Source organism: Melopsittacus undulatus, chromosome 16 (assembly GCF_012275295.1).
Source record: "Melopsittacus undulatus isolate bMelUnd1 chromosome 16, bMelUnd1.mat.Z, whole genome shotgun sequence".
NCBI lineage: Eukaryota > Metazoa > Chordata > Aves > Psittaciformes > Psittaculidae > Melopsittacus > Melopsittacus undulatus.
In genome coordinates, this window is record NC_047542.1 from 4,721,312 (window position 1) to 4,748,692 (window position 27,381).

Sequence of the window (27,381 nt, forward strand, 5' to 3'; positions counted from 1 at the left end):
GCCACACGTACAACCCCGCTGCTCTCCTGGGGAGTTTCTCCCACCTCCTTCTTGGAAAGAAGGATGGGATGTGCCACTTCAGGATGGGACAGACTCACATGCCCATTGCCACGTACCCTAGTGGGTCTTGGCTCAGTGGGAACATGCTGGAAAAGGCCATGTGCTGGAAACAGCATTCTGGCATCTTTGCTGTCCCATAGCCAGGGCATGTAGATCTAACCTGAACTTGCCCTGTTTCAGTCTGAACCCATCACCCCTTGTCCTGTCACTGCAGTCCCTGATGCAGAGCCCCTCTCCAGCATCCTTGTAGCCCCCTTCAGACACTGGAAGCTGCTCTGAGGTCTCCATCAGCTTCTCTTCTCCAGGCTGAACAGCCCCAGTGTTCTCATCCTGGTTCCATACAGGAGGTGCTCCAGCCCCTGAGCATCCTCATGGCCTCCTCTGGCCTTGCTCCAGCAGCTCTGTGTCTTTCTTATGTTGGGGACACCAGCACTGAACAGTGCTGCAGGTCCGGTCTCGCAAGAGCAGAGTCCTCTGCCTCCACCCCTGGGCAGCTCAGCCCCAGCACTGGGGGTCTCCCATGTCCTGCGGCTGCTCTTTGGTTTAATTTGGGGTTTCCCAGCCCCAGAGATTGGGAACCAAGACTTACTCTTGGTTCCCAGTGGGAATGGTTAAACTGGGCTCCCTGATCTGGAGAGAGATGTGGAGGGCTGTGGTGAGCAGGATGCCTCAGGGTCTCTGAGGGGAGCGGTGAGCCCAGGTTTGTGGGCACAAAGGGTTTTTCTGTGCCTGGCTTCAATCAGGCATGAGCTCACTGGCTTTTACGGTGGGAATGTTAGAAAGGGGTTGGAGACCTTCTTCATCCTGGTCTCCATCCTCCAAGGGAGGAGCAGGGCTGCACCCTGCAGTCCCACCGCTCTGAGCAAAGCAGCTTTAGACAGGCTTTTGGTACTTGTACCCATCACCCATCATCAGGGGATTTAAATATGTGATGCCATGAAGTCTCAGGAGCTTGGGATGCTGGGGCTGTCTAAGCCTGAGGAAGGAGCCAGCTGAAGCTTTCCTGCACCAGCAGTGGAACTGGGGGCAGGAGGAAAACTGCAGGAGCTGAAGCCCCAAACAAAGCTGTTGGGAACATGGCTCCTGGTCCCCTGAGAGGGAAGGTGATCCCCCTGCTGAGCCTTGTTGTGCTGTTCCTGCTGGGGAAGGGGGGCTGGCCCCAGGCGTCCCAAGGGGCTGTTTCCTGCCAGAGGCTGTCAAAACAGTCCCAGTGTTTGTTAAACAGGCAGCATGGTTGGGATGTGGTGGATTGTGAGGGCAGCTGCCACTGGTCCCCGCTGCAGCAGATGCTATGCAGTGATCCCTTGCCTTGGTAGGACGCTGATGGGAGGGAAGGTCACCGGCCTGGTGCCACCTCTTCCCTCTGGGCAGACCAGGAACTGGTTCAATGGTGCCCTGGCATGCCCCAGTGTCCCTGCTGGCTCTGCACTGCTGTAGGGACAGGGATGTCTGGCAGTTTCATCTCACTTGGCACCTCCCCCTCAGCCCTGCTCCATGTGGATGTGAACAGTTGTCAGCCCCATTTCCCAGTGAGGGTCTGGGGCTGAGCCACAGGGTTCCCAGTGAGATCCCTGCTCTCCTCTGCAGCTCCCTGGGGCAGGACATAGCACATGGGGAAGGTTCTTGTCACAGTTTGCTCCAGCTCCCCAAGCTCCCCTGTCCTATGGTGCCCTCACGGGGCTGTGATTGCCCCCGTGCCTGTGCCCGGCTGTTGTTGGTGGTGTCCTGGGGGTGGCTCAGCAGCCCCCCTCCAGGCTCTGGGTCTGCTCCCCAGTGTCACCAGCCCCACACCTGGGGTCACACCAAGGGCAAAGCTCTGGAGGTTGGCACTGGGGCAGCGCAAGGGGTGTTCCTGGGTCTGTTCCCCTGCACCTGCTGCAGCCGCAGGCTTGCAGACTGCTCCCTGTAGAGCAGCAGCAGGCACACAGCTGCTTCTGACCTCTTCCTTAGGCTCTTCCTTCCTCCTCTGCCACAGCCTGGAGCCCATCTCAGTGCTGGAGCCCAAGAAATGGGCTTGGGGGAGAGGGATGTGGGTGCTGGGGCAGAAGCCTCGGTGGGGCAGGGTGGGATGTGCTGGGATGGGTGCAGGGTGGGATGTGCTGGGATGTGCTGGGATGGGTGCAGGGTGGGATGTGCTGGGTCTGTTCATCACCACAAGTTACACGGGTTCTGTGAGCTCTGTAGTTGTTTCTGAGCTTCCCAACTAAGCCATTGGCAGAGCCCTGTGGGTGTGCTTCTTGGGTGGCTGGAGTGGGACACTTTCATTCCTGCACTGGTATGGGAGGAGATGAGCAATGCTGGAGCTGGGCTCGTGGTCCTCAGATTCCCCTCTTCACTACAAGCATTGCACATGGGCGCTTTCCCAGTCCAGTGTTGCAGGGTTGGGAGGCACAGCTTGGCCCTTTCCTTGTTGCTCTGCTCATCTGTTACCTCATACCACGCCTGCCTGAGGAGGATGTTAGTGGGAAACAGCTGTGGGACCGGGTTTGCTTTTGAGTGCTCCATCCCCATCCTGCTGGCCAAGGACTTGGGGTTTAATTTATTTAATTGGGGGGGGGGGTGAGTATGGGTTGGAGAAATAGCTTCTTTGTGCCACCCTCAGTACTCTCTTGTGGACAAGTTTCTCCAGATGTCCCCCATGGGCTCTGAGGTTGCAGCATCTTCTGCATGTTGTTCTCCCAGTGGCAGTCGGAGTGCTCTGGGGTGCAGGTTTTTGGGAGCTGGGAAAGCCTTATCTCCAGCATGGGTGCACTAATACTGGGGTGGAATTGTGATATATGGACCTCACAGGGGTATTTAGGAAGGGGAGAGACCCTGTGGGTGTGATTCACTGGCTTGGGAGGCAGTGGGAGCTTCAGTACTGGGGTGCAGAACTGGGAGGGGGAGTGTGAGTATCTATCCCTGTTGGGCTCATGGCTTCTCTGTTCCCCTGCAAGGTACTGATGACCGCTGTCTCCTCCTGAATGATGGTTTCCTGTAGCTGCTGATACTGCTGCTGAGCTGGTAGTTTTGTGTCTGTTTTCACCTGCCGGGGTATGCATTTAGTTGCAGATGCTGCAATACATGTGCTTCGAAGGAAGCACCACCCACCTTGCCTGTGATTTGGGGCTCTGTACCCCTTTGTTGGTGACTGTCCTTGCTCTGTGATTTTCAAGCATCTTTATGGTGTTTCCTAGACTCTTGGGCAGGTCCAGCATGGAGCTGGTGGCATCACCAGTCATTTATGGGGGTGAAGGAGCTGTCCAGGAAGATCCCAAATTCAGTCCATCCACTCATGTGCCCCTCTGGGCAGGATAAACCATGATCCCATGCTTCCCCCAGGCCCTGCTGCTGTCTACCTGCTACTTTGGGCTGGGTGTCCCTGGATGCTCATGTCCCCTGTCCCTGACCTGTGCTCATTCTCAGTGCAGAGCAGATGGTGCCCCTCAATGTCAGTGTGCTCCTGCCAGAGCTAATGAGCAGCACATGGGGGCTGCCATGGCCTAAGCCTGGGAAAGCTGGAGCTGGACAATTAGGGGGGACCCGGGGGGAGGAGGGGGCAGGGGAAGAGGATTTGCCCTGCAAGGAAGCAGGTTGGGCAGCCGGGAGCTGGACACATCCAGCACATCTATGCAAATGATCCATGCTGGGGTCATACAGGTTAGATATAAGGCAGAAGCTGTTCCCTGTGAGGGTGCTGAGGCACAGGGTGCCCAGAGAAGCTGTGGCTGCCCCATCCCTGGCAGTGCTCAAGGCCAGGTTGGACACAGGGGCTTGGAGCAGCTGCTCCAGTGGAAGGGGTCCCTGCCTGTGGCAGGGGTTGGAGCTGGAGGAGCTTTCAGGTCCCTGCCAACACAAACCAGTCTGGGATGGGATGCACATCCCAGCTCTGTGAGGACCTGCCTATCTCCAGACTGCCAAGGAGCTCCATCTTGCCCCTGGTGCTGGTCAGGTGGTGATGGCCATAGCACCCTCTGCTCCAGTGGGTTTTGGCTGAAGCACAGGCAGTGATCCCATGGCATGTGTGGGTCCACAGGCAGGCTGAGCCTGGTGCCTTCCGGTGTTGTGCTCATTCCTGCTTGGATGTGGTTTGCTATATCTCTTAATCAGAGCATTTACTGACCAGACCTGGCAGTCCCCAGGGAGCCTGATTCAATTTTCCCTGATTGCTGAGCCGCTTCCCTGCTGTGGTAATTAAATGCTTAACTTTGGCTTGACTGGGACAAAGCAACCTGTATGCAAACAGGCACCACCTCCCTCTCCTGGGATCCCATGCTTGGGCAGGGAATGGGGCTGGGGGCATCCCTTCCTGAGCAAGGGGGCTGATCCCACCCAGAATCAAGCCACACTGAGCTTGCTGGTGAGGACAGACTGCCCCAGGCTCACTGTGCTGGCCTAGAGACATGGGAAAACCTGGAGCACCTGGCTCTGATTTTCCGCTGTTGTTGGCAGCACCCACAGAGCTGCTTGGCTGGGTTGAGTGCCCCACACACCACTGCACTGCACTGCATGTGCCACACACTGTTGGGTCTGCAATGCCTGGGTTGTCCTTGTGCAATAGGATGTCCTAGGGGAGCACCCGATGATGTTAGAGCTGCTCCTTGTGGCTGCCCTGTGCTGCTGGGCAGCAGCAAAGCCTGATTTGGGCATAGGAGAGCAAAGCACTGGGGGAGCAGAGAGGGCAGTGAGGCAGGCAGAGGGGCTCCATGTGAGCCTGGGGTCCCTTGCGGATGCTCCTGCAGCTCTTATACTGGGCAGGCTGGAGGGAGTGTGAGCAGGGTGAACGTGGGTGACACAGGGAGTGGGGAAGGGGCAATAGGGGGAGCAGGGATGGGAGCAGGGTGAATGCAGGGGATGTGACTCAAACACGGGTGATATAGGGATGGAAATAGAGACCTCAGAGCAGCTTCCAGTGTCTGATGGGGGCTACAAGGATGCTGGAGAGGGGCTCTGCATCAGGGACTGCAGTGACAGGACAAGGGGTGATGGGTTCAGACTGAAACAGGGCAAGTTCAGGTTGGATCTAAGGCAGAAGCTGTTCCCTGGGAGGGTGCTGAGGCGCTGGCACAGGGTGCCCAGAGAAGCTGTGGCTGCCCCATCCCTGGCAGTGCTCAAGGCCAGGTTGGACACAGGGGCTTGGAGCAAGCTGTGATGTGCGGATAGGCTCCACAACTACTAAAGTTGTAAAGTAGGTATGCTTTTATTCAGCGCTGAGGTGCATGGGGATAGCTCCTGCAAAGCATGCACCCCTCAGGGTTGTTCTCCCTTTACATTTATTCTCTTAAGGTATACATAGACATGAGGTTGCTCAATCTGCCTATACATATTTAGTATCTATCCCTGCTTCGTATTATAACAAGCTAGAATGTCCTTTGCACCTGCGCAGTGCCCCTTCTGGTCATGGGCAGGGGTCTCAGGATGAAGTAAATGAGTCTTCCTCCTGTGGGTAGGGGTCTTCAAGATGAAGTAAATGAGTCTTCCTCTTCTTAAACTTTACACCTTTTAACCTTCAGACATGGCCTAGGGTTTGGTCGGCACCCAGTCTGCCTCTCCCCGGCTTCTCAGTAGGACCAAACACCTGTGCTTTTGTCATGGTCTTATGGTTTGGTCGCCCAGTCTGCCTCTCCCCAGCTTATCAGCAGGTCCAATCATCTGCTTTTGTCAGTAGAACTGCGTCTGCTTCTCCCCCTGCAGCAGTAATCAATGCCTTGGCAAGATGGCAATGGCAGGTACTTAGGACAGACAATACTTTTGTTTAAGCAAAGGAATTCCTTTAACCCCCTTGTACAATTTCTCTGTATTACCCCCTGTACATTAGTTACCCGTTTATCAGCTGCTCCAGTGGAACGGGTCCCTGCCTGTGCTTGATCTTAAGGTCTTTTCCCACCCAAAGCATTCCATGATTCTATGAATGAAAAGTCACGTGGGGAAGAGAAATGCAGTGAACGTGGGTGATGCAGGAATGGGAGCAGGGTGAATGCAGGAACTGGGAATGGCAGCAGAATGAATACAACATATGGAGCATGGCAAGGTACTGCCTGGGCTTGTCCAGCGCTACTGTCCTGGCAGGCATATCCCCAGCAGCCAGCCATGGCTGATGGGCTCTGCCAGCTCTGACCTCTGAGGGGAAAAACACATAGAGCTCTTCTACCTGCCTATCCCTGGCTCCCTGGCTCGGTTCCATGGGAATCTAGCCCTGCCTGGCTGGTTTTCCATGGCTCTGGTCTTGGGAGGGGAGAGGAATGGCTCCTTGTGGACACAGGCAGCCACCCTCCCTCCCAGAGTGGTCTTGGAGGGATGGGATCCTGCCCTGTCCCAGCTGTGGCTGTGTCTCAGCAGGCTGATACAGCCTCAGGAGGGCCTGGCTGTAGATGCAGGCAGGTTGGTGGGGTGGTGGTAGTGGTGTGACTGTCACCATGGCAGAAGGGCTATGGGAGTGTGCTGGAAGGCAAAGGATGCCCTAGGGTTGCCATAGCAGTGGGCTGGGAGGGGGGAAACTGAATCAGTCAAGGGGACCGGACATGAACCCAGCAGCTCACATCAGCTGAATTGTGCCATCCTGTGCAAGGAAAGTCTCCCATCACTGCACAGGGAGGGCTGGGTGGTGTCTTGGTGGATGCAGCCTTCACAAGGGGATATTGGCTGTGCCCAGCGTGCTGAACTTCATCCCCTCCACTCTTGCAGGGCTTAAGATGCTGCAATGGGCAGGTCTCTCCCTGAGCTGACCCTGTGAGGGCTGCCTGTGGGAGCTGGCTGCCCTGTGGTGCCATCCAGCGCTTGGCTCCCAGCCTTGCTTGGCTTCTACCCCTTTCCTGGCCAAACGCTGGCATAAGGCAGCAGCACTGAACAACTCGGGCTTTGTGCTCGCCCGTGTGCCCACAGCAGCTCCCTGCCCCTTAGGGTGCAGGATCCGCTCCCCCCTTCCTCCCAGATGCTCTGGCGCCCTGGCAGCCCCACCATGGAGACGCTGCTTTCACAGCCTGCCAGGGACGGGAAGGAGAAATGGAAAGGCTTCAGCTGAGGCTCCCTTTGTGTCCCCATGCAGTAGTGGGTTCTCCCTGCACACACATTGCTGCTCGTGATGCTGGGTTTGGATGCCGATGCAGGAGCAGGCTCCTGCAGTGATGTGATGCTCCAGCATCACTCAGTGAGAGCTGTCAGTTCAGGAAAGAGCAGTGTCCACCCCTACCTGTACCTCTGTCTGTCTGTCCTGCCTCCCAGTCCTGTGTATCTGTGTGGGAAGCAGCCACATTAGCGTGCCTGGAGCACTCAGCCAGGACCATGCTGCTCTGTCCTGGGTATCGGTCCCTTGCCACTGTCCCTTCACGGGGAGCTGAGCATGCAGGGGGTGGAGGTGGTGGCCGGGCTCATGGTGCTGCTGTGGTCTTGCCAGCTCTCTCCTCCCTGGGTGTGCTGTCTGTTCTGGCACAGGCAGGAGAGAGATGGGACTGGCACTGCTCATCTTGCCAGCCCAAGGACCACACTGTGTCCTCCCCATGCCGGCTTCAGGCAGTCCCCTTGTTCCAGCATGGGCCAGGTACAGGCTGCCGGTGTCATGGGTTCCAGGGGATCAGCCAGACTCTCTGTAGGTGTTTCAGCCCTTTAGGACTCAGATGGTGACTTTATGACTTCTAAAGTTGCTGATCTTTGTAGCAGAGAAGGGAAACTGAGGCAGGGCATGGCAGGCACTGCCAGGTCCCCCAATGTCACCTAGTGGGATTGAGGACAGGACCAACAAGACAGCCTGTGCAGCTCTGCAGATGTTTATATTACATTTGGCTGGAAAGATGCCCAGTGGAAAAGAATCTGAGGGTATTGGTTGATAACTGCTTGAACATGAGCAGCTTGTGCCCAGGCAGCCCCCAGCATCCTGGCCTGGATCAGCACCAGTGCGGCAGCAGGGCCAGGGCAGGGATTGTGCCCCTGCACTGGGCACTGGTGAGGCTGCACCTCGAATCCCGTGCTCAGCTCTGGGCCCCTCACTGCAAGAGAGACCTTGAGGGGCTGGAGCGGGGCCAGAGAAGGGAATGGAGCTGGTGCAGGGCCTGGAGCACAAGAGATGTGGAACAGCTGGGGGGTTCAGATGGGGAAGGCTCAGGGGGGACCTGATGGCTCCCTCCAAGTGCCTGCAGGAGGATGGAGCCAGGAGGGGCTGGGCTCTGCTCCCAAGGAACAAGGGATGGGACAAGAGGGAACGGCCTCAAGCTGCACCAGGGCAGGTTTAGGTTGAAGATTAGGAAAACTTAATTCTCTCAAAGGGTTGTCAAGCACTTTAACAGGCTGCCTAGGGCAGTGGTGGAGTCACTGTTCCTTAAGGTATTCAAAAGGCATGCAGATGTGGTGCTCAGTGACATGGGTTAGTGCTGGCTTTGGCAGTGCTGGGTTAAAAGTTGGACTTAATGATCTTAAAAGTATTTTCCAACGTAAACAATTCTATAATTCTATGTTTGTAGGAGCTATCCTAGTGCCTTGATCTATATGTGAACACCTACCTGGCCCAACAAGGATCTCATGTGGCTCAGTGCCCAGCATGGGGATGTTTTGTCCTGGGAGGGCAGGATGTGAGAGAGCTGGGACAGTTGGGTGCCAGGGAACAGGAACTAGAGAAACACTCTGCAACATGTCTTGGTGGTCACATACATCTCCTGTGGTGCTGCAGGGGATGTCTGCATCTTCCACATGAGGCTGTGGCCACTGGCGCTCACCTCTGCCCTCCTGCTCTGCTTGTCCTGCTCTTGTAGTGGGGATCCATGTTCCCACACCAGCTGACAGCAGCTTCCAAAGACATCCATCAGTGATGCTCAGCTGATTACTTGAAGAGCAGGACCCTCTGGGGAGGTTCCCATGTCTCTGGTCCCCCTGGGGAGGTAGGATGCATGTTGAGGGCTGATACATGGCTCCCTGAAGGTCCCCTGGCAGGTGATGGGGTCCCTCAAGTGCTTGGAGCTAGCTGGGCAGTGATGTCTGGGGGATGTGAGAGCCATAGATGCTGGCATGCGGACAGCATTGGTTCCTGGCCTTAAGGACAGCCAGCATGGCTAGTCTCTAGCCCATGCTCTATGGAAATCCATGTGTGTACACTCCTCCAGTGCTGCTGCTCACGCTCTCTTCCAAACCCCACATTTAACCCCCGGGGGGGGGGATGAAAATGTTTTGCTGAAAACACTGTTCTCCTTTTTCTTCAGCAGAACTTTCCCAAATTACCGTGGTTCCAGCCTGTTCCTCTGCCCATTCCCTGAAGACACTGTCGCTGAGCATGGCTGGGGGTGGGGAGAGGGGATGTAATGTTCAAAAAGTAATTAAAGCTGGGGTTTAATGTTCCTGGAGGAGGGTGGGAGCCTGGGAATGCGACAGGAGTGCGTCTGGGGCTGAGCACATCAGAAGCTGCTTTCTATTGTGGCTGCTGAGCTAAATATACCCCCAGACACCCGAACTGTTCCCACACACTGGAGAGCCGGGTGCTCGTGCTGCCTCTTGCCCCACTGGGACACCGTGGCCCCCAAACTCGGTGGGGGTTCATAGACTCATTTGGCTCTTCTGAGCTCTGCTTGCCACCGGCCAGGCTGATGAGGAGGCTCTTGAGGAGCCCCAACCCACAAAGCATCTGCTGCAGTCGCTGACAGGGATGCGGTGCAGCCAGGGCTGTGGCTTCCAAGGAATTAATAGCTGTGTCTCTGAAGCACCCAGGGAGGGGAGATGTGCAGTCATTAGCTGTAATGAGAGCTGTTTGCCATGGTGCTTGGCTCTGTGCTCCCTCGCTCTTCCTGAGTCCCCCGGGATCAGCCAGCTTCCCAAAGCTGGCACAAGCACCCAAACCCAGAGCTGCTGCGGGCTGTGCCTGTGCTGGAGTGTGTGTGTCTGGCTGTTCTGTACCATTGGAAAGGGATTCAGTGTGATAGGTGGGAATGCAGTGGGTCAGAGGCAGGAGCTGAGCACAGCCTCGCCTGTCCCCATCCATCAATCCCATGGCTGGGATCAGCCGCTGGGCTGGGCGGTGGTTGGGTTGAGACGATTGTTTTGGCGCTGGGACTGTCTCGGCACAGTTTTACACTTTGCATTTCAAGCCTTTGGAAGTGCAGTTTGATCTTGTTGCCTCTGAAGTGCTTGCTACTGGCTGCAGAGCATCCTGCCTGTGCCCTGCCAGTCCCTGTCGTGGCTGCTTCTAGGTATTGGTGGGTCTCTAAGCACAGCCAGCACTTGCTGCCTTGACAGGGGCATTGCAGTGCATGAGCCAGCATGGCCATGGCCCTGTATGCCCCTGTATGGGCCATGTTCAGCTCCTGGGGCAAGGGTAGTTAAAGTGCAGGCTGCATGTGATTACCTGCCTGTGCTGTGGTCCCCAGCCCTGCCTGTCACCTCCTCGGCTGCAGAGGTGGATGGTGGTGTCACTGGGATGCACCAGCCCTTTTCCTTGACCACAAACAGATCAAGGTTGTCACTGGGTGCAGGAGCAGAAGCGTTCAGTGCTCTCTGCTCCACACTGCTCCCAGTCCCCCGCCTGCAGCAGCCACAGTTCCAGTGTGGGACATTACTCACATCCTCAGGACCAGGCTCATGTGAGTGAGCCCTGAGGCTGCCCTCAGCCCCCTTCCCTTCTTACAGGATCCGTCCCCAGCTGTCCAAAGAGAAAATAGAGGGATGTCACATCTGCACCTCAGTGACACCTGGAGAGCCCCAAGTGCTGTTGGGGAAGGACAAGGCCTTCACCTATGACTTTGTCTTTGACCTGGACACATGGCAGGAGCAGATCTATACAACGTGTGTTGGCAAGCTCATTGAAGGCTGCTTTGAGGGCTACAATGCAACTGTGCTGGCATATGGACAGGTATGTACTCTGCCTGCTCCTTGGGTTCTGGCATGGGCATTGGGCTCCTCTGCAGCACTGGGTGCAGAGGTTACAGATGGTGGGGAGTGGAGGGGACAGAGGTGTCCCTGGGCTGGGGGTGGCCTTGGATGGGAGGAGAGGGAGGCGAGGCTGGGGTGGGGGCATGGGAGCTGGCGTGAGAGTGGGGATCAGAGGAGCTCATCAGAGGTGTTTGGGGTGCTGGGGAGCTGAGGGTGCCTTGAGCAGAACTGAGCCTGGGAGAGCCCAGCCAGCTCCCCCTCATTGCCTTCTGCAGACTGGTGCGGGGAAGACGTACACCATGGGCACCGGCTTTGACGTGAACATCTCCGAGGAAGAGCAGGGCATCATCCCACGGGCCATCAGCCACCTCTTCAGCGGCATTGAGGAGCGCAAGCGCGCGGCACAGAGTCAGGGCAGGGCGGCTCCGGAGTTCAAAGTCAGTGCCCAGTTCCTGGAGGTGGGTGATGGCACATCTGGGTGACGCTGTCACCCTCTCCTTAGCTCAGCATTCATGTCCTGGGCTCCTTGAGTCCTTCGTGTGCTCCATGGCTGGGCTGCATCCTGCAGCAGGTGTGCGGCCAGGGCTGCAGCCGGAGCAGAGGATGCTCAAAGGAGCTGAACATTGCTGACCTCATGATGGCCACACACTGGGGTGGCACTTTCTTGGCTCAAGGGATCCCCTTTCCATGGTCCCTTGGTCCCTTGAATATTCAGGGGGCTCTAGGCGTGCTTACTCCTGTTTGAGGTTGAGGATAGTGGCCTATCTGCTTCCCTGGGTCTGTACCAGCATTCCCAGTGAAACAAGTGGAAGAAGTGCCAATCTTATGGGGATCGGAGTAAGGGCTGCATTATTTCCCATGTCCTTTGCCATATCTTTGACATTGAGAATGCTTCATTGCATCCTTTCCTGCCTCTGCCTTGGCCTCTTGATTTCAAAAGCCTCTTCTATTAACTACTTCTTTTCCTGGAAAAGTTTGTCGCAGAAAGCCTCTGGACCTTGGGTCTCCCTGTGTGCTGGTTCTGGTGTAAAAGTGCAAAGAAGCTCAAGATGGGAACTGGTTTAAGGCCCTGGGGAGGAAACATTGGGTGGTATTGAGCAAAGCTGGTCTCCTAAACAAACTTCATCTGGTTTATCTCCTGATCCAGGGTAGAGCCCAGAGGAACCAGGCAGGCCGAGAGAGAGGCCCTGTGCTGGGATTTTGCCTCCATGTGGCTTTGGTGTCCATCATATCTGGGTTCATCCAGATGTCCATGGCCTGGAGAGCAGAAGTGGTGCCCAAAGGCACCTCCTAATCTCAGGGGCTGATCTCCTCGCTGAAGAAATCCTTTCCAACCAGCTTTCCATCTGCAGAACCCTTGCTCAGTCCCATGGTGCTGTGTGTCTTGCCACATCTTTCCCTCCCCACCACTCAGCCTGTCCAAGCTCCTGGCTGTGTCACACATATCCTCATCCTCATGGGCCTCCATTCTGGGGAACCTCTGGGCTGGGATGGAAATGGGGACAATTTCCTGCCTGTACTAAAGTCCTTCTGGGAGACGAACCTAGGCTGGGCTTTCTCCCTGCTGCAGAGTGCCCTAACCCTGTTGGAGCCACGGCATGGTCCTGTCTTCCTGAGCTGTAGGACCAAATACTGGCCTTCAGCCCAATGTGAGTCCCCTTACCCTATGTAACACACTTTTCTTTCCCTCTCAGCCTCCTGTATCTGCTGTCTAGGAAATTCTTTGCTGTCCAGCTATAGTTTCCCTTGCCTCGGTTTCTCCCTGTAGTTTGGGATGCCCTGACAGTGCCCCAGGATGCTGGGTGTTCTGTTAGCTGGGGTTTGGACATGTGAAAAATGAATACTGGAAATGGGATGTCTGTGCTGCCTCTGTTCCAGGACATCCTTGGAAGCATCTCTTCAAACCAAGAGGTCCAGCACAACCCCAGTGACACCTGGGGGTGAAAAAGCAGTGGCCCTGCTTGGGGTCACAGCAGCTGCCATGGGTATTTCCTGTAGCCTTTCTCACTCTTCACCACCTCTGACCTCTGGTGCTTTGGGCTCTCAAAATAGCCTCAGAGCTATTTGTTCTATGACTGCAGTGGAGGATGGGAACGGCTTCCTCTGCTGTGCTTCAAAGCTGCTCATGGTTACACTCCCCAGGCCAGTAGTGCCCAGTGGGACATTGGCCGTTAAGTGTGGGGCCAGTAGAAACCTGATGGCTCGGTGGCTTTTGAAGCTTGCTGAAAGCCTTGCCTTCTGGTCCACCCTGCAGCATGGACATCAAACCAGGCAACCCAGGGAGGGTTTTGGAGTGTGGCTCTCCTGTGCCAGCGTGGGCATGTGGCTGCATCAGACGCTGGTTACCAGCTGTGTTGTGCTGGCAGTGGAACAGGATTTGGCCCTGCTGATCCCTGTCCTGTGACTCTCCTGCCAGGAGCAGGCTGTGAGAGCAGGGTTTGAACCCTCAGAGAGCCTGTTTGCCCCTGGGGCAGCCAGGGACAGATTAGCCTGATCTGTTGTGCTGGCCGGGACCGTGCGGTCCTTGTGTGACCCTGTTCTCCACACAGGGACACAAGTGTGAGAGGCTGATATGTGGCATTGAGTGGTGGTGGCAGGAGGACAGAAGGGCAGGGGTGTCCCTCTGCCCCAGCATGAGACAGGATGCTGCAGGGTCAAGATACAAATGGGGACCTCTCTCAGCTCCGGGTCCTCTGGTTTCTCTGCTTGTCCAGCCCTTCCTGTAGCCCTTTGTTTCCTTTCCACCCAAGGTTACCTTAGGGAAGTGTGGTGGGAGAGGGGCTCTGCTGGCTCATGTGGCCAGCAGCTCTCCAAGTGAGCAGGGAAGGCTGGGAGGATGCAGAGCTCCTGGGTGTCCACATGTGTGGGGACGTGGTTCCTGGTGTGGGACAGAGACATGACAGGGTTGGGGAGCTCAAACCAACCCAGACTGCAGCTCAGAGCTTTGCGAGGCAGACATGACACATGTATGTACACCTGCCTGTGCACACATGCTGTTTCTTCTGGGCATCCTGTTCTGGATGAGTACATAGGCAAAAAGGTTAGAGCTTGCCTGAGCATCATCGCCTGTCTGCACACACATCCCATGTTTCCTTTCCTACATTTGTACACACATGAACTCTCCTGATCAGCCTTGCCTAAGCACATACACATGTATGTATTTGGATGCAAGAGAGGGATTCTTCATTAAGGACCATAGTGACAGGACAAGGGGTGATGGGTTCAAACTGAAACAGGGGAAGTTCAGGTTGGATCTAAGGCAGAAGCTGTTCCCTGGGAGGGTGCTGAGGCGCTGGCACAGGGTGCCCAGAGAAGCTGTAGCTGCCCCATCCCTGGCAGTGCTCAAGGCCAGGTTGGACACAGGGGCTTGGAGCAGCTGCTCCAGTGGAAGGGGTCCATGCCATGGCAGGGGTTGGAACTGGATGAGCTTTAAGGTCCCTTCCAAACCCTTCTGTGATTCTATGTGTGAACACAGTGTGCAGCCTGTCCTCCTGGCTCTCAGCCCCTGTCAATCCTGCTATGCTGTGCTTTAGCAGCGTCCTGCTTGCTACTACTCACCCTGCACCCACTTCTACCCCACTCAGCTCTACAATGAAGAGATCCTGGACCTCTTTGACAGTGCCCGTGACCCTGACGTGCGCCATCGCAAATCGAACATCAAAATCCATGAGGATGCCAGTGGAAGCATCTACACTACAGGGGTTACATCACGCCTCATCAACTCACAGGATGAGGTGGGTGTGGGATGGGGCAGATATGGATGCTCATTGACCAGGGATGCTGGGTGATCTCACCCAGGAGGAAACAGAGCAGCCCTGGGGTGATGCAGAGGCAGGTCTGTGCTCACTGGGCTGTCCTGACTCCCTAAAGGATTTTCAAGGTTTCCTTCTTCCCTGCTCCATGTTGTTGTAGTTGATCCAGTGCCTAAAACAGGGAGCTCTTTCCCGCACCACGGCCAGCACACAGATGAATGTGCAGAGCTCCCGGTCCCACGCTATCTTCACCATTCACCTCTGCCAGATGAGAGTGTGCGCCCGCCCAGAGCTGGTGAGATGTGCTCCTGCCTCATGGCTGGGCTCTTCCTGCATCTAATACCCAAGCAGTCTGTGTGAGGTCCTTTGGAAAGGGGAGAGGGTTTGAAGTCTTGCAAAGAGAGGCAGGGGTTTGTCTTTTTCTTTCCAGTCATAGCCTGTGTTAGCATTTAATGGGAGCTGAGGTCTGCAGCCCCATCCAAAGTAGGGATGGTCTCCCCAAGGGATGGCCCAGAGCAAGCTGCAGTTGGCATCCTCTCCCCCATTCTTGAGGGACTAGATGTGGAGGGTGAATGCTGGGGCTTTTGCTGACATCTGAATGCAGCCAAGAACCCATAGTGATTACCCTCTCCATGTGGCTGCAGGTGAATGGGGAGGTGACAAGCCTCCTGGATGGATCCCAGCCCACCACAGAGTATGAGACCCTCACAGCCAAGTTTCACTTCGTGGACCTGGCTGGCTCAGAGAGGCTGAAGCGAACGGGTGCTACCGGCGAGAGGGCCAAGGAAGGCATCTCCATCAACTGTGGACTGGTACGGTCCTGGGCACAGCATGCAAGGGGAGGGGAAGCCTATGACACCTTTGGGTCCTGTTTGGGGCTGCTCTGGGCTTTTGGGGTTGCTATTGTCTCTGCCGGGATTTATGCTACCTGATTGTGTAGGCATGAAGATGCACAGTCCAAAATGCCAGTGGTGAGGACACAGCTAGGGCAGGACTCTGGGGAGGGCTACAGCTTGGTACAAGGGTTTCAGTCCCCAAAAGGTTGAGGTCTCCTAATTTAAGCTAGAAAAACCCTCCAGGGGTCAATGCTGCTCCTCAGGGAATGCAGGAGAGAGGCACAGCTGTCAGAAAGGGGGTGAATGCTGAGACTGGCAAGGGAAGCCCCATCCCTCCCCTTCTTGCATGCCAGACCTCTGCCACAGCACATGTCCTAGCCCTGATGTGCTGGCTATCACATCAGAAGCAGCAGTGTTCTTAGCAGGGGCTGAATTTGAGAGGGTCTTTCCTTTGTTTTGGTAGCTGGCCCTGGGGAATGTCATTAGTGCCCTTGGAGACCAGAGCAAGAAGGTTGTGCATGTGCCCTACCGTGACTCCAAGCTCACCCGTCTGCTGCAGGATTCCCTTGGGGGCAACAGGTAAGGGGGTCCCAGGCTGGGGCTGAGGATCTGTGGAGCCATGTAGGGACTATTTCAGGATTCAAATCATGGAATCATAGAATGGTTTGTGTTGGAAAGGACCTTAAGATCCTCCACTTCCAACCCCCTGCCATGGCAGGGATGTCTCACACTAGACCGTGCTGCCCAAGACTCTGTCCAACCTGGTCTTGAGCACAGCCAGGGGTGGAGCATTCACCACTTCTCTCGGCAACCTGTGCCAGTGCCTCAGCACCCTCACAGGAGAGAACTTCTCTCTGTGCCTCAGATCTAACCTGAACTTGCCCTGTTTCAGTCTGAACCCATCACCCCTTGTCCTGTCACTGCAGTCCCTGATGCAGAGCCCCTCTCCAGCATCCTTGTAGCCCCCTTCAGACACTGGAAGCTGCTATGAGGTCTCCATCAGCTTCTCTTCTCCAGGCTGAACAGCCCCAGTGTTCTCAGCCTGTCTCTGTGGAGGTTCTCCAGCTCCTGATCATCCTCGTGACCTCCTCTGGGCCTCGTGCCTTGCCTGGTAGGGAGGAGATGCCTCCTGACAGGCAGTTTGTGACTTTGCAGATGTAAAGACCTTGGTTCCTCATGAGTCCCTGGTGCAATTAGCCAGCTTTGGCAGAATTAGCTGGTGCAAAGCACTTTGTATACCTTGTGATCCAGGACTTGGCATGTGGTGTTGCCCAGCATGGGATGGACTGAATTCCCTCTCTACTTTGGGTGTACTACTTTGGCTCTACTTCTCTGAAGAGCCCATTATTCCCCAGTGTGTCTTAGCTGGGCTAGTGGAGGTTGGCTTTGTTCAGTGCCGTGTGATGTGTTGTTTGTGGGGTTCTGGGTCTGGGAGGCACTGAATCCAGGTTATACCTTGGGTATAAAACAGAGGAGGGCCTAGGATGGGTGTCCAGGGGTGTGTGGGCTGTGCTGGGTTCCAGGTACTGAGTTGGTGCAGGGTGTGGGGAGCTGTCCTTTCACCCTGGCCTTTACCTCCCCAAGCCAAACCATCATGATCGCGTGTGTGAGCCCCTCTGACCGGGACTTCATGGAGACCCTGAACACGCTCAAGTACGCCAACCGGGCCCGCAACATCAAGAACAAGGTGGTGGTGAACCAGGACAAGACAAGTCAGCAGATCAGTGCCCTGAGGGCTGAGATTGCCCGTCTGCAGATGGAGCTGATGGAGTACAAGGCAGTGAGTGAGCCTGCAGAGGTGGGATAGAGGCAGAAGGAAGCTATTCTTCGTGTTTCATTGTGGCAGGCTTAGCAGGAGAGACCCTCCTGCCAGCCGTGCTCTGCCCCTAGCGATAAGAGTAACTGGTGCGAGAGGTCAGAAGGTTTAAGAAGTGGGGGCTCAGCTCCTGCCTGGCCACAGCAGAACCTTGGGCAAGTCACTTGGGGATGCAAAGGCAGGAAGAAGCCTTGAAGCATCTCTCGCCTTCTGCCTCTTCCTGGCCCTTGGATTTGTCCCTGCCCCTGCTTTGGTGGCTGGGGTTGCCCTCAGGGATGCAGTGATGGGCCCCACGCCCAAGCTCAGCCTGCACTCAGGGCTGTCTCCTCCTGTCCCCACAGGGTAAGAGGGTCATTGGAGAGGATGGCTCAGAAGGCTACAGCGACCTGTTCCGTGAGAACGCCATGCTGCAGAAGGAGAACAGCACCCTGCGCATGCGGGTGAAGGCCATGCAAGAGGCCATTGATGCCATCAACAGCAGGGTCACCCACCTCATGAGCCAGGAGGCCAACCTCATGCTGGCTAGGGCAGGTGAGGCTGGGCTAAGTGTGAGGTGTGATGGGTCAGCCCAGCCGCTGTAGCTGGGATGGGTGCACAGGTACAGCCCGTGTCTTGCCTTGATCCCCCTGCACCTCTGCTCCTCCAGGAGATGGTAATGAAGCTATTGGCACCCTCATCCAGAACTACATCCGGGAGATTGAAGAGCTGAGGTGAGCTGGGCATGGGTGCTGTGGGTCCCCAGGGTCTCTGGGCTCTGCAGGAGCTGTGGTGGGGTCTGAGCCCCGATGTGGCTCAGAGCTGCATGCCTGCAGCATCACTAGGGTGAGTGAAAAGCCTTGCTGGAGTAGCAACTGACTACACTGCTGCTACACTGGGGCTGTAGGAGTCGCAGGCACTGCTTGGCTATTGTCATCCTTTGGCCATTGATAGAGAGGGAGATCCTGGTATAGAAATGCCTGGTGTTCCCCAGGAACCACTGCCCCCCTAAAGCTGAGTCTCTTGCGTGATCCTAGGTCCTTGTCTTGCAGCATTCTGACCCAATATAAATGGGAATGACTGTCCCTGGCTCACACTATCCTACAACCAGGCAAGATCCTCTCCTGTGGGGACAGTATGATGTCTCTTCTTTGACCACGTGCTGTCTTCACTCCCTAGGACAAAGCTCCTGGAGAGTGAGTCCATGAATGAGTCCCTGCGTCGCAGCCTCTCACGCGTCTCTGCCCGGGTCCCTTACTCCATGGGCTCATCCCCAGGCTCCAGCCTGGCTGGGCTGTGTAGCCCTGCTGCACCAGTGGACACAGAGGCCTCCGATGTCCTTCGGCGGGCCAAGCAGGACCTGGAGCGCCTCAAGAAGAAAGAAAGGAGGCAGCGGAGGAAGAGGTGAAGGCATCTGCTGTGGGGTGTTGGGAAGGGGGACGTCTATGTCAGTCCAGCAGTATCGAGTCAGGGATACTGCTGCCCTCATCTGTGTGGAAGCCAGAACACTGAGACAGAGCCCAGGTTCCTTTCTCAGCACTGCCTTGATCTCCTTGTCACCCTCCATGCTATCCTGGAGGCCGTTTTGCCCTAAAGGTCGAAAACCAGGAGACAAGGGGGGCCCCCAGCAGGACCTGTCCCCAGGCTCCCTGGCACTGGCATTCATCAGCACCCCTCTGCTTTCCTCTAGCCCAGAGAAGGAAGCATTTAAGAAGAGGCAGAAACTGCAGCAGGACAATGAGGAGGAAACAGATGAGAATGAGGTGGAAGAGGTGAGTGTGCTTCATGCTCATAGCAACGTGACATTTGGTTGAGGAGCATCGTCATTGCCCTGTGCGGAAGAGATACCAAGCTCAGCATGATCCTGCAAGCAGGCTAGAGGGGTTGTGGAGATGAGGACTCAGTGCTGGAGCACGGGGGAGCTGGGTGCTCCCCAGCCAGCCCTGTTGTGGAGCAAGAAGCTCTCTTCTTCTATGATTCTGTGATCTTCCGGGGCTTGGTTTCAATGTGCTTAGGCAAACTGGGGCTGGGTGATGCAGTTACTCTGCTGGGATAGGCAAACTGGGGCTGGGTGATGCAGTTACTCTGCTGGGAGGAGATGGATGCAGGAATGAATGGGGCACAGGGCTGCTCCCTTCAAGTGTGGATGCTGGATGTCCAGAAATGGTGCTGCAGCCTTTGGGCATCTCATGTGGGAGGCTGAGACCTGTTCTGTGGACTGCAGCACATCAGCAAGGGGCAAGCTCAGGTTTGGAGGAGAGAAGAGCTGCAGAGAGATGGGCAAAGCTGTTCTGCAAGCTGAGGTTAAGCACTCATCCTTCAGGAGGAAGAGGAGCAGGATGAGAGTGGCTGTGAGGAGGAGGATGGACGTGAGGATGAAGATGAGGATTCGGGCAGTGAAGAGAGCCTGGTGGACTCAGATTCGGATGCAGAAGAGAAGGGTAAAGTGCAGAGCCATGCATGCAGCCCAGGGTATGGGGGTGCATTTGCTTGTGTCTCCTAGCACTGAGCTCCAGCCACCTCTCTAAGGGGCTTAGAAAGCAACAGGGTTGTTGCAAGGAGTCTCTAGTACTCTTTGTGGTACTGCTGCTTCCTAGCAGTGTGGGTTCCCATGAGCTCCCTCTGCCCTCTCCATGTGTTGTGGCTCAGTGGGGCTATGGGAGTGATGCTGCCCCATCCCTCCCAGCCTGACTGTTCCCCTCCGGCCTCCAGCTGTGAACTTCCAGGCTGACCTGGCAGATCTAACTTGTGAGATAGAGATCAAGCAGAAGCTGATCGATGAGCTAGAGAACAGCCAGCGGCGCCTGCAGACCCTCAAGCACCAGTACGAGGAGAAGCTGATCCTGCTGCAGAACAAGATTCGGGACACACAGCTGGAGCGGGACCGGGTCCTGCAGAACCTCAGTGAGAAATGCCTCTGAAATCCTCTCCCTGTAGTGTTGGGCCCCAGGCCCTGCTCCTACCCAGCTGACTCAGAGCCAAACATCCACCCCCTGCATGCAGTGCTGGCTCTGGTACAGCTTTGCTATCTCTTTGCCTCTGCTTGAGCCCATGGGACCCCCAAGACCCTGCTTGTCTTGCCAGGGGAGGGGGACTGGTGAGCTGAAGAACTCCTGATCCCACTGGATGGAGAGGTAGCTGGAAAGGATGGCAAAGCAAAGCCAATTCTAGCCTTGAACACCACTTCATGACATGTGGGAACACTTGGGAAGCTTGAGGGTCTGCTGAGGGACACATGAAGACCCCAAAGACCTGTAGCAAATCTTTAGGCTCAGCAGGGCAGGATCACCCATGTTGAGGTCTGCCACTCCTCTCAGCACAGTGGTTGCACTCTAACCCACAGTCTCCAACCTGTGCTGAGCCCTAACCCAGCTCTTCCAGCAGATGCCCCCCAGACAGAGCCCAGTCTGTGATGGGGCCAGAGCAGAGGATGTGGAGGGAGCAGTGCTCTGTGCCTCCAGTGCAGGAGGAGCCCAAGGTGGGTGGCTATCACAGGCTCTCTTCTTGCTCCTCTAGGTACTATGGAGTGCTACACAGAGGAGAAAGCCAACAAGATCAAAGCAGACTACGAGAAGCGTCTGAAGGAGATGAACCGGGACCTGCAGAAGCTCCAGGCAGCCCAGAAGGAGCATGCTCGCCTGCTCAAGAACCAGTCCCGCTACGAGCGGGAGCTGAGGAAGCTGCAGGCAGAGGTGACCGAGATGAAGAAGGCAAAGGTACCTGGTCAAGTCTCCCTGCTTACAAGCCATGTTTTCCACTCCTGTCCTGGTGGCAAGTACAGGACATCTGTCTGGTTGGATGGATGCTTTGGGATAATCGGGTGCCTGATCCAGCACATGGTACCACAATCCTATCGCAGGTGGCACTGATGAAGCAGATGCGGGAGGAGCAGCAGCGGAGGCGTCTGGCAGAGACAAAGAGGAATCGGGAGATAGCGCAGCTCAAGAAGGAGCAGCGGCGACAGGAGGTGAGCTCAGCACCCGCAGGTGGTCGCCCAGTGTGACAGAAACTGCCTGAATGGCTCCCAAGGGCTTCCCGCGCTCTTGGTGTGGTTGTGGGAGATGCTGTGGGGTGATGTGCCATTAGGGCCAGCCTTGAGGCTGGAAAGCTGCTCACTTTAAAATCGAGAGTGAGGCTGTCTGTGGCAAAATAACTGCCCCAAGTTTTGGTGTTAGGACTCGCAGGGCTGTGGCCATCACTGGGGTGTCTGGGCAGGACCCCAGGGGTGTGTGTCTCTCTCATGCAGTTTCAAATCCGGGCTCTGGAGTCTCAGAAGCGACAGCAGGAGATAGTGCTGCGGAGGAAAACTCAGGAGGTGAGGAGAGGGATGGGTTTGCCTCCATGTAGCCCCCATGGGGGTCCTGACCCCAGTGCTCTGTCCTTCAGTGAGTGCTAGCTCTGGAAGCAGGTCTCCCAAAAGGGTGGGAGGATTTTTATGGCTCCTGGGGGAGAAGTGAGGTCTTCTAGAGCAGACTGAGAGGGGATCCTATCAATGCAGATCAGTATCCCAAAGGCAGGTGCTGGATGGTGCCAGACTCTTTTCAGTGGTGCCCAGTGACAGGATGAGGAGCAATGGCCATAAACTAAACCACAAGAGGTTTCACCTGAACATGAGGAAGAACTTCCCATTGAGGGTGGCAGAGCAGTGGACAGGCTGCCCAAGGGGGTTTTGGAGTCTTCCTCTCTGGAGATGTTCCAAACCTGCCTGGACACCTTCCTGTGTGAGCTGCTCTGGGTGGCCCTGTCTTGGCAGGGGCTGCACTGGATTCCAGAGGGCCCTTCCAACCCTAAGGCTTCTGGGATTCAGTGTAACCCGGTGGGAGGTGATTGCAGGCAGCAAGGGATGGTGTATGAGGTGGAAGGGGGACATCCATGAGGCACTAACACCCCCAGGGCTTTAGGTCTCCGGAGCTGCTGCTCTTTGTCTATGGGAACCTGGGGATGATGAGAAGAGCTTTGGGGTGGGGATGCCCACCTGACACCTTCTCCTCCACCCCGGGCAGGTCTCGGCACTGCGCCGCCTCGCTAAGCCCATGTCTGACCGGGTGGCGGGCAGGACAAGCCAGAAGCCAGCCATGCTGGACTCAGGCGTTGAAGTCTCGGCTAGCACCACATCCTCTGAGCCAGAGTCTGGCGCTCGCTCCGTCTCCAGCATCGTGCGCCAGTGGAACAGGAAAATCAACAACTTCCTGGGAGACCCCTCGTCCCCTGCGAATGGGGCTCGGCCCCCCAGGTCAGGGCAGCGGCTGTGGGAGTAGGTGATGGTGCATCCGGGACTCCCATGCCTGGCTTTTGGCTGGTGATGGAGGTTGAAGGCCAGCCTCTTGCTGGTGTTAAACCATTGACCCAGTGACAGGCTGTACTGGCAGCATATGACTGACTGTCCCCTGGGCTTAAGCCCAGAGCTGTCCTTCATGAGTGTTAAATGCCATGACACAAACCCTGCTGGGCTCAGCTCCTGTCCCTTTCTTTGCTAAGGGGCACTTGAAAAGTTGAGCAGTCTAGAAACAATGCAGATGCTTCCTCTGCTCCTGGCCAGCCAGAGCCCAACTGGGGCATTCTTTGGGGGCAAGCATGGCTCTCCAGGAACAGTGCGGCCCGTGGCCCATGTGTCTCTTCTCCCCTTTGGCTGTAGGAAGAAGTTCCCCAAGAAGGGGACAAGTCAGACTTTCAGCAAAGCCGCCCGTCTCAAGTGGCAGTCGCTGGAGCGGCGCATCTTTGACATCGTCATGCAGAGAATGACCATCGTTAACCTGGAGGCTGACATGGAGCGGCTCATCAAGGTGACCCTACAATCATAGAATCAACCAGGCTGGAAAAGCCCTTTCAGCCCATCCAGTCCAACCATTCCCAGCACTGCCAAGGCCACCCCTAACCCATGGCACTGAGGCCTCGTCTCCGCTGTGTGAGCACTTGCAGGGCCGGTGCCTGCAGCCCTGCCCTGGGCAGCCTGTTCCAATGCCTGAGCACCCTGTGGGGCAGGAATTGTTCCTCAGCTCCATCTAAACCTGCCCTGGTGCAGCTTGAGGCCGGTTCCTCTTGTCCCATCCCTTGTTCTATCCCTTGGGAGCAGAGCCCAGCCCCTCCTGGCTCCATCCTCCTGCAGGCACTTGGAGGGAGCCATCAGGTGCCCCCTGAGCCTTCTTTTCTGCAGACTGAGCCCCCCCATGTCCCTCAGACATTCCTCATCAGACATGTGCTCCAGGCCCTGCACCATGGTGCTGTGGACAGAGGAGGCTGGGTGCTGGGTGCAGGGCAGGGGCACAGCCATGCTCACAGTGCTGATCCTACTCCCTTTCTCCTCAGAAACGCGAGGAGCTGACCCTGCTGCAGGAAGCGTTGCTGGGCAAGAGGTCAAAACTGCAGGCAGAGAACCCCAAGGGGCTGCAGGAGCTGAACGAGGAGATAGAGGTGCTGGGGGCCAACATTGACTACATAAACGACAGCATTTCTGACTGCCAGGCCACCATCATGCAGATCGAGGAGACCAAGGTGGGTGGTTGGACTGGGCTAGACAAGAACAGAGAGAGCAGGAGCATCACTGGGAAGTGAAGGGTGCCACTGGGGAGAGCTAGGCTGGGTGTCCTCCAGTGCTATGTCACATACTCGGTGGGGCTGCCTCTTCACAGCCTCTGCTCATTAGGTGGTTAATTGTGGAGGGGAGCACTGCCAGTTCCTTCCATGTCTGTGGATAGGCTGCCAGTGCCCCATGGATTCTAGGGCAGCTGCAGCCCCTGTCCTGCCTCTGAGGGGCCGGCAGTCACTTGTCCCCATGGATGTTTTCCTAGGAAGCATCCCAGGAAGACTGGCTTGTTTCCCAGCAGAAACCCTGCAGGTACCACATCCAGTCTAGACACTGGGCGTGCTGCAGGGACACTGCAGTTACCAGCTCCCCTCTAGTGCTTGTAGCCAGGAGAGGAGGCTGTGTGCTGGCCCTGGCTGTCACCTGGATCGACGGGGCAGAAGGGCACGTTGTTAATTCACACTGGCCTTCGGGTCGGTGGCGTTATCTGCTTGTGTCTGCAGATTAATGTGTAATGAAGTGTCTGCACCAGGATTTCTGTAGTAACACAGGAGCCTTCAGGTTGCATTGGTCAGATCGCCCCAGTAGCCCCTTGGGCAGAATGAGGAGGTTGGGGCTGAGCAGTGCTGCTGGAGGTGCTGTGCTGGCCACAGAGCCTGTTCTGCCTGTGCCACATCCAGTGGCAAAGCTCCCACACCACATTCCGTGCCCGTTGTTCCTGTTCCAGGAGGAGCTGGACTCCACGGACACCTCGGTGGTCATCAGCTCCTGCTCCCTCGCTGAAGCCCGGCTCCTGCTGGACAACTTCCTGAAGGCCTCCATCGACAAGGTGCGGTACTGGTGTGTGCTGGGATTGCTCCTGGCTGCTGCTGGTGGGACCCAGCACCCACCTGAGGCCCTCCGTGGCCCTCGCTCCCCAGGGCCTGCAGGTAGCGCAGAAGGAGGCCCAGATCCGCCTGCTGGAGGGGCGGCTGCGACAGACGGACATGGCGGGCTCCTCACAGAACCACGCCATCCTGGACGCGCTGCGGGAGAAGGCCGAGTCACACCCTGAGCTGCAGGCCCTGATCCACAACGTCCAGCAAGGTGGGACCTGGGGCTGGGGCATCCGAGCACAAGAGGGTTGACCTCAACAGGAGGAAGAGGGTGCAGAGCACTGGGACAGGCTGCAGGGGTGCTGTGGAGTCTGCCTCCCTGGAGACGTTCAAACCCACCATGGACACGTTCCTGTGTGCCCTGCTCTGGGTGCTCTGCCTTGGCAGGGGTTGCACTGGATGATCTCCAGAGGGCCCTTCCAACCCTAAGGATTCTGGGGTCCTGGGGCCAGGCATGCTGCCTGTGGGGAGAGCTGCCCAACCATGATGGTGCCATGGCTGTGACCAGCCTGCTCAGGGCTACCCAGGGGTGATGCTGGGCAGGGACATGTGTGCTGGTCATCACACAACAGGGATGAGGACCAGGTCCCCATGCCCCCTGCACTGCACAGCTCAGATGGTGCTGGACACAATAGGGTCCCCTCTGCACTGCTGATGTGCTGTCTCCTTCCTGCACAGAGAATGGCTACACAAGCACAGACGAGGAGGTCTCGGAGTTCAGCCTGGCTTCAGATGGGAGGTGAGCACCCAGCCTGGCCCTCCAGCCAAGCTGGAGGAGGCCAGGAGTGAGGTAGGATGTGTGGTGCCACCCATGGGACCTCGCAGGTGGACACAGATGAACAAATCCCCACCTATGGTGTCCAGCCCTTGGGAAGGGGAGCAGAGATGTCTCTTAGACACCTGCAGAGAGCAAAAACTATGTCATTCCTTGGAGAAAGGGTGCTGGGGAGCAGGGGGTGACCCAAGGAGTCTGGTGTGCCAGTGGCAACCAGCTCTCTGGAAGGAGTTTGGCACTGAAGATCCACCTTTGTTCCCTTCTCTTTGTACAGCGTCTCTCAGTCTTTCACCATGAAGGGTTCAGCAAGCCAGGATGACTTCAAGTTCAAGGTTGGTCTTTCTGTGTGCCACATCACAGGGAATAGGAGGGGCATGTTTAGTGATGGTCTAGGCCCCTGCTCTGTAGTCTGAGCCTTGGCATAAGGCAGTCTGGCTGGTCTCTGGGTGGGGTCAGCTCTAGGGAAGAGGATGCCGTGGTCCTCTGAAGCACCAGAGGCTTGGGAAGCATCCACCGCATCAGCCACCAAAGAAGTCCCTGTGCAGTGCTGCATTCATGTGGGCAATGGTGGAAGAGAGCACCCATTGTTCTGCACAGGCTTATGTAAAGCCAGCACGACACAGGAGGAACTCCATCTCCTGTGGCCAGAGAGAATGAGCTCTTCCACCCTACAACTCTCTGGCTGTTCCTGCTGTCCCTCCCATGCTGCCTGTGACTGAGCCCTCTGTCTGCTCTTAGGGAGAGCCCAAGCTCTCAGGGCAGATGAAAGCAGTGTCAGCTGAGTGTCTAGGACCCACGCTGGATGTCTCCACCAAGAACATCACCAAGTCCCTGGCATCCCTCATGGAGATCAAAGAGGATGGGATCAGCTTCTCTGTCAGAGACCCCTATCACAAGGAGAAAGTGTCGCGCACCATCAGCCTGCCCACACGAGGAAGCACCTTGTGAGTGGGTCTCTGGGCAGTGGGAGGCTCATACAGGGTGGGAAGCTGTGTCCTGGCTGTGGAGTTGCAGAGGGGTGAGGGTGAGCCCAATCCTGCATCTATCCAGGCTTGTCTGCAGTAAGCAGTGGGGCATTTCTCCAGCAGGACTTGGAAAGCATCTAGGAGTATGTTGATATCCTCTGCAGATGGAGAGGAGGATACTCCAGGAGGAGGGAAAGAAGGGGGAAGGTCCTCAACTCACTCCTCTAGGTTATCAGCCGTCTTAAAGGCTTCTTGGATTACCAAAAGCCTCTGTGCTCATTGGGTGACTTGAGGCATCTTAGATCTTGTGATTGTGACTGTAAATCAGCTCAACTTCTCCATTTGCTCTGCTGGGAAAGGCCACTGGTGTTCAGCATGGAGGGATCCCAGCAGGGGCAGCAGGCACCCACTCTGCTCTCTTTCACTCGCTTTAGTCCCAGGCAGTCCCGTGGCTCGGACACTTCACCTCTGACCAGGAGGAAATCCTATGACCGTGGCCAGCCTGCCAGGTGAGCCTGGGAGCTGGGGAAGAGTAGCATGGGCATGGAGAGGCTGGATGGCCCAGACAAGTGAGAAAGATATGCTGGCTGCACCAGCCCTTGCTATGCCAGGCCTGTAAACAGTTCCCAAGTGACGTGTCCCTCTGATCCTTCCTGGCTCAGGCCTCCAGATGTTGGCTTCACGCCTCCCTCATCCCCACCCACCCGTCCACGCAACGACCGCAATGTCTTCTCTCGTCTCACGAGCAACCAGAGCCAAGGGTCTGCCCTGGACAAGTAAGTCCTGGTGGGGTGAGCATCTGAGTGAGGGGACCTATTCCACAACAGCAAAGAGCATGTGTTGGGTCCTTCAGTGGGGTATAGGAACACAGGACCTGAGTCAGCTCCAGCCGATTCTTCTGACACCATTTTCATGCCCTGCTCCTGTCCATGAGGGAGCTGATGCTCCGCAAGGGCCATGCTGGACCACTGCCTTCTCC

At 56.5% G+C, this 27,381-nt stretch overlaps 1 protein-coding gene across 1 annotated transcript in view; it reads left to right on the plus strand.

Moving 5' to 3' along the window:
* The window catches only part of KIF21B (kinesin family member 21B), a 42,510-nt gene that overhangs the window by 3,609 nt on the left and 11,520 nt on the right, over positions 1-27,381 (plus strand). Inside the window, exons 2-27 of the mRNA XM_034069684.1 lie at positions 10,642-10,864; positions 11,160-11,342; positions 14,469-14,618; positions 14,797-14,931; positions 15,281-15,448; positions 15,936-16,051; positions 17,057-17,252; positions 17,630-17,819; positions 17,935-17,998; positions 18,444-18,668; positions 18,955-19,036; positions 19,588-19,705; positions 19,977-20,168; positions 20,781-20,980; positions 21,124-21,231; positions 21,511-21,579; positions 22,268-22,497; positions 22,900-23,047; positions 23,571-23,756; positions 24,515-24,616; positions 24,708-24,873; positions 25,341-25,401; positions 25,712-25,769; positions 26,176-26,381; positions 26,837-26,911; positions 27,065-27,178. Coding sequence (XP_033925575.1) covers positions 10,642-10,864; positions 11,160-11,342; positions 14,469-14,618; positions 14,797-14,931; positions 15,281-15,448; positions 15,936-16,051; positions 17,057-17,252; positions 17,630-17,819; positions 17,935-17,998; positions 18,444-18,668; positions 18,955-19,036; positions 19,588-19,705; positions 19,977-20,168; positions 20,781-20,980; positions 21,124-21,231; positions 21,511-21,579; positions 22,268-22,497; positions 22,900-23,047; positions 23,571-23,756; positions 24,515-24,616; positions 24,708-24,873; positions 25,341-25,401; positions 25,712-25,769; positions 26,176-26,381; positions 26,837-26,911; positions 27,065-27,178 — 3,765 coding nt within the window. The remainder of the gene's footprint in view (positions 1-10,641; positions 10,865-11,159; positions 11,343-14,468; positions 14,619-14,796; positions 14,932-15,280; positions 15,449-15,935; positions 16,052-17,056; positions 17,253-17,629; positions 17,820-17,934; positions 17,999-18,443; positions 18,669-18,954; positions 19,037-19,587; positions 19,706-19,976; positions 20,169-20,780; positions 20,981-21,123; positions 21,232-21,510; positions 21,580-22,267; positions 22,498-22,899; positions 23,048-23,570; positions 23,757-24,514; positions 24,617-24,707; positions 24,874-25,340; positions 25,402-25,711; positions 25,770-26,175; positions 26,382-26,836; positions 26,912-27,064; positions 27,179-27,381) is intronic.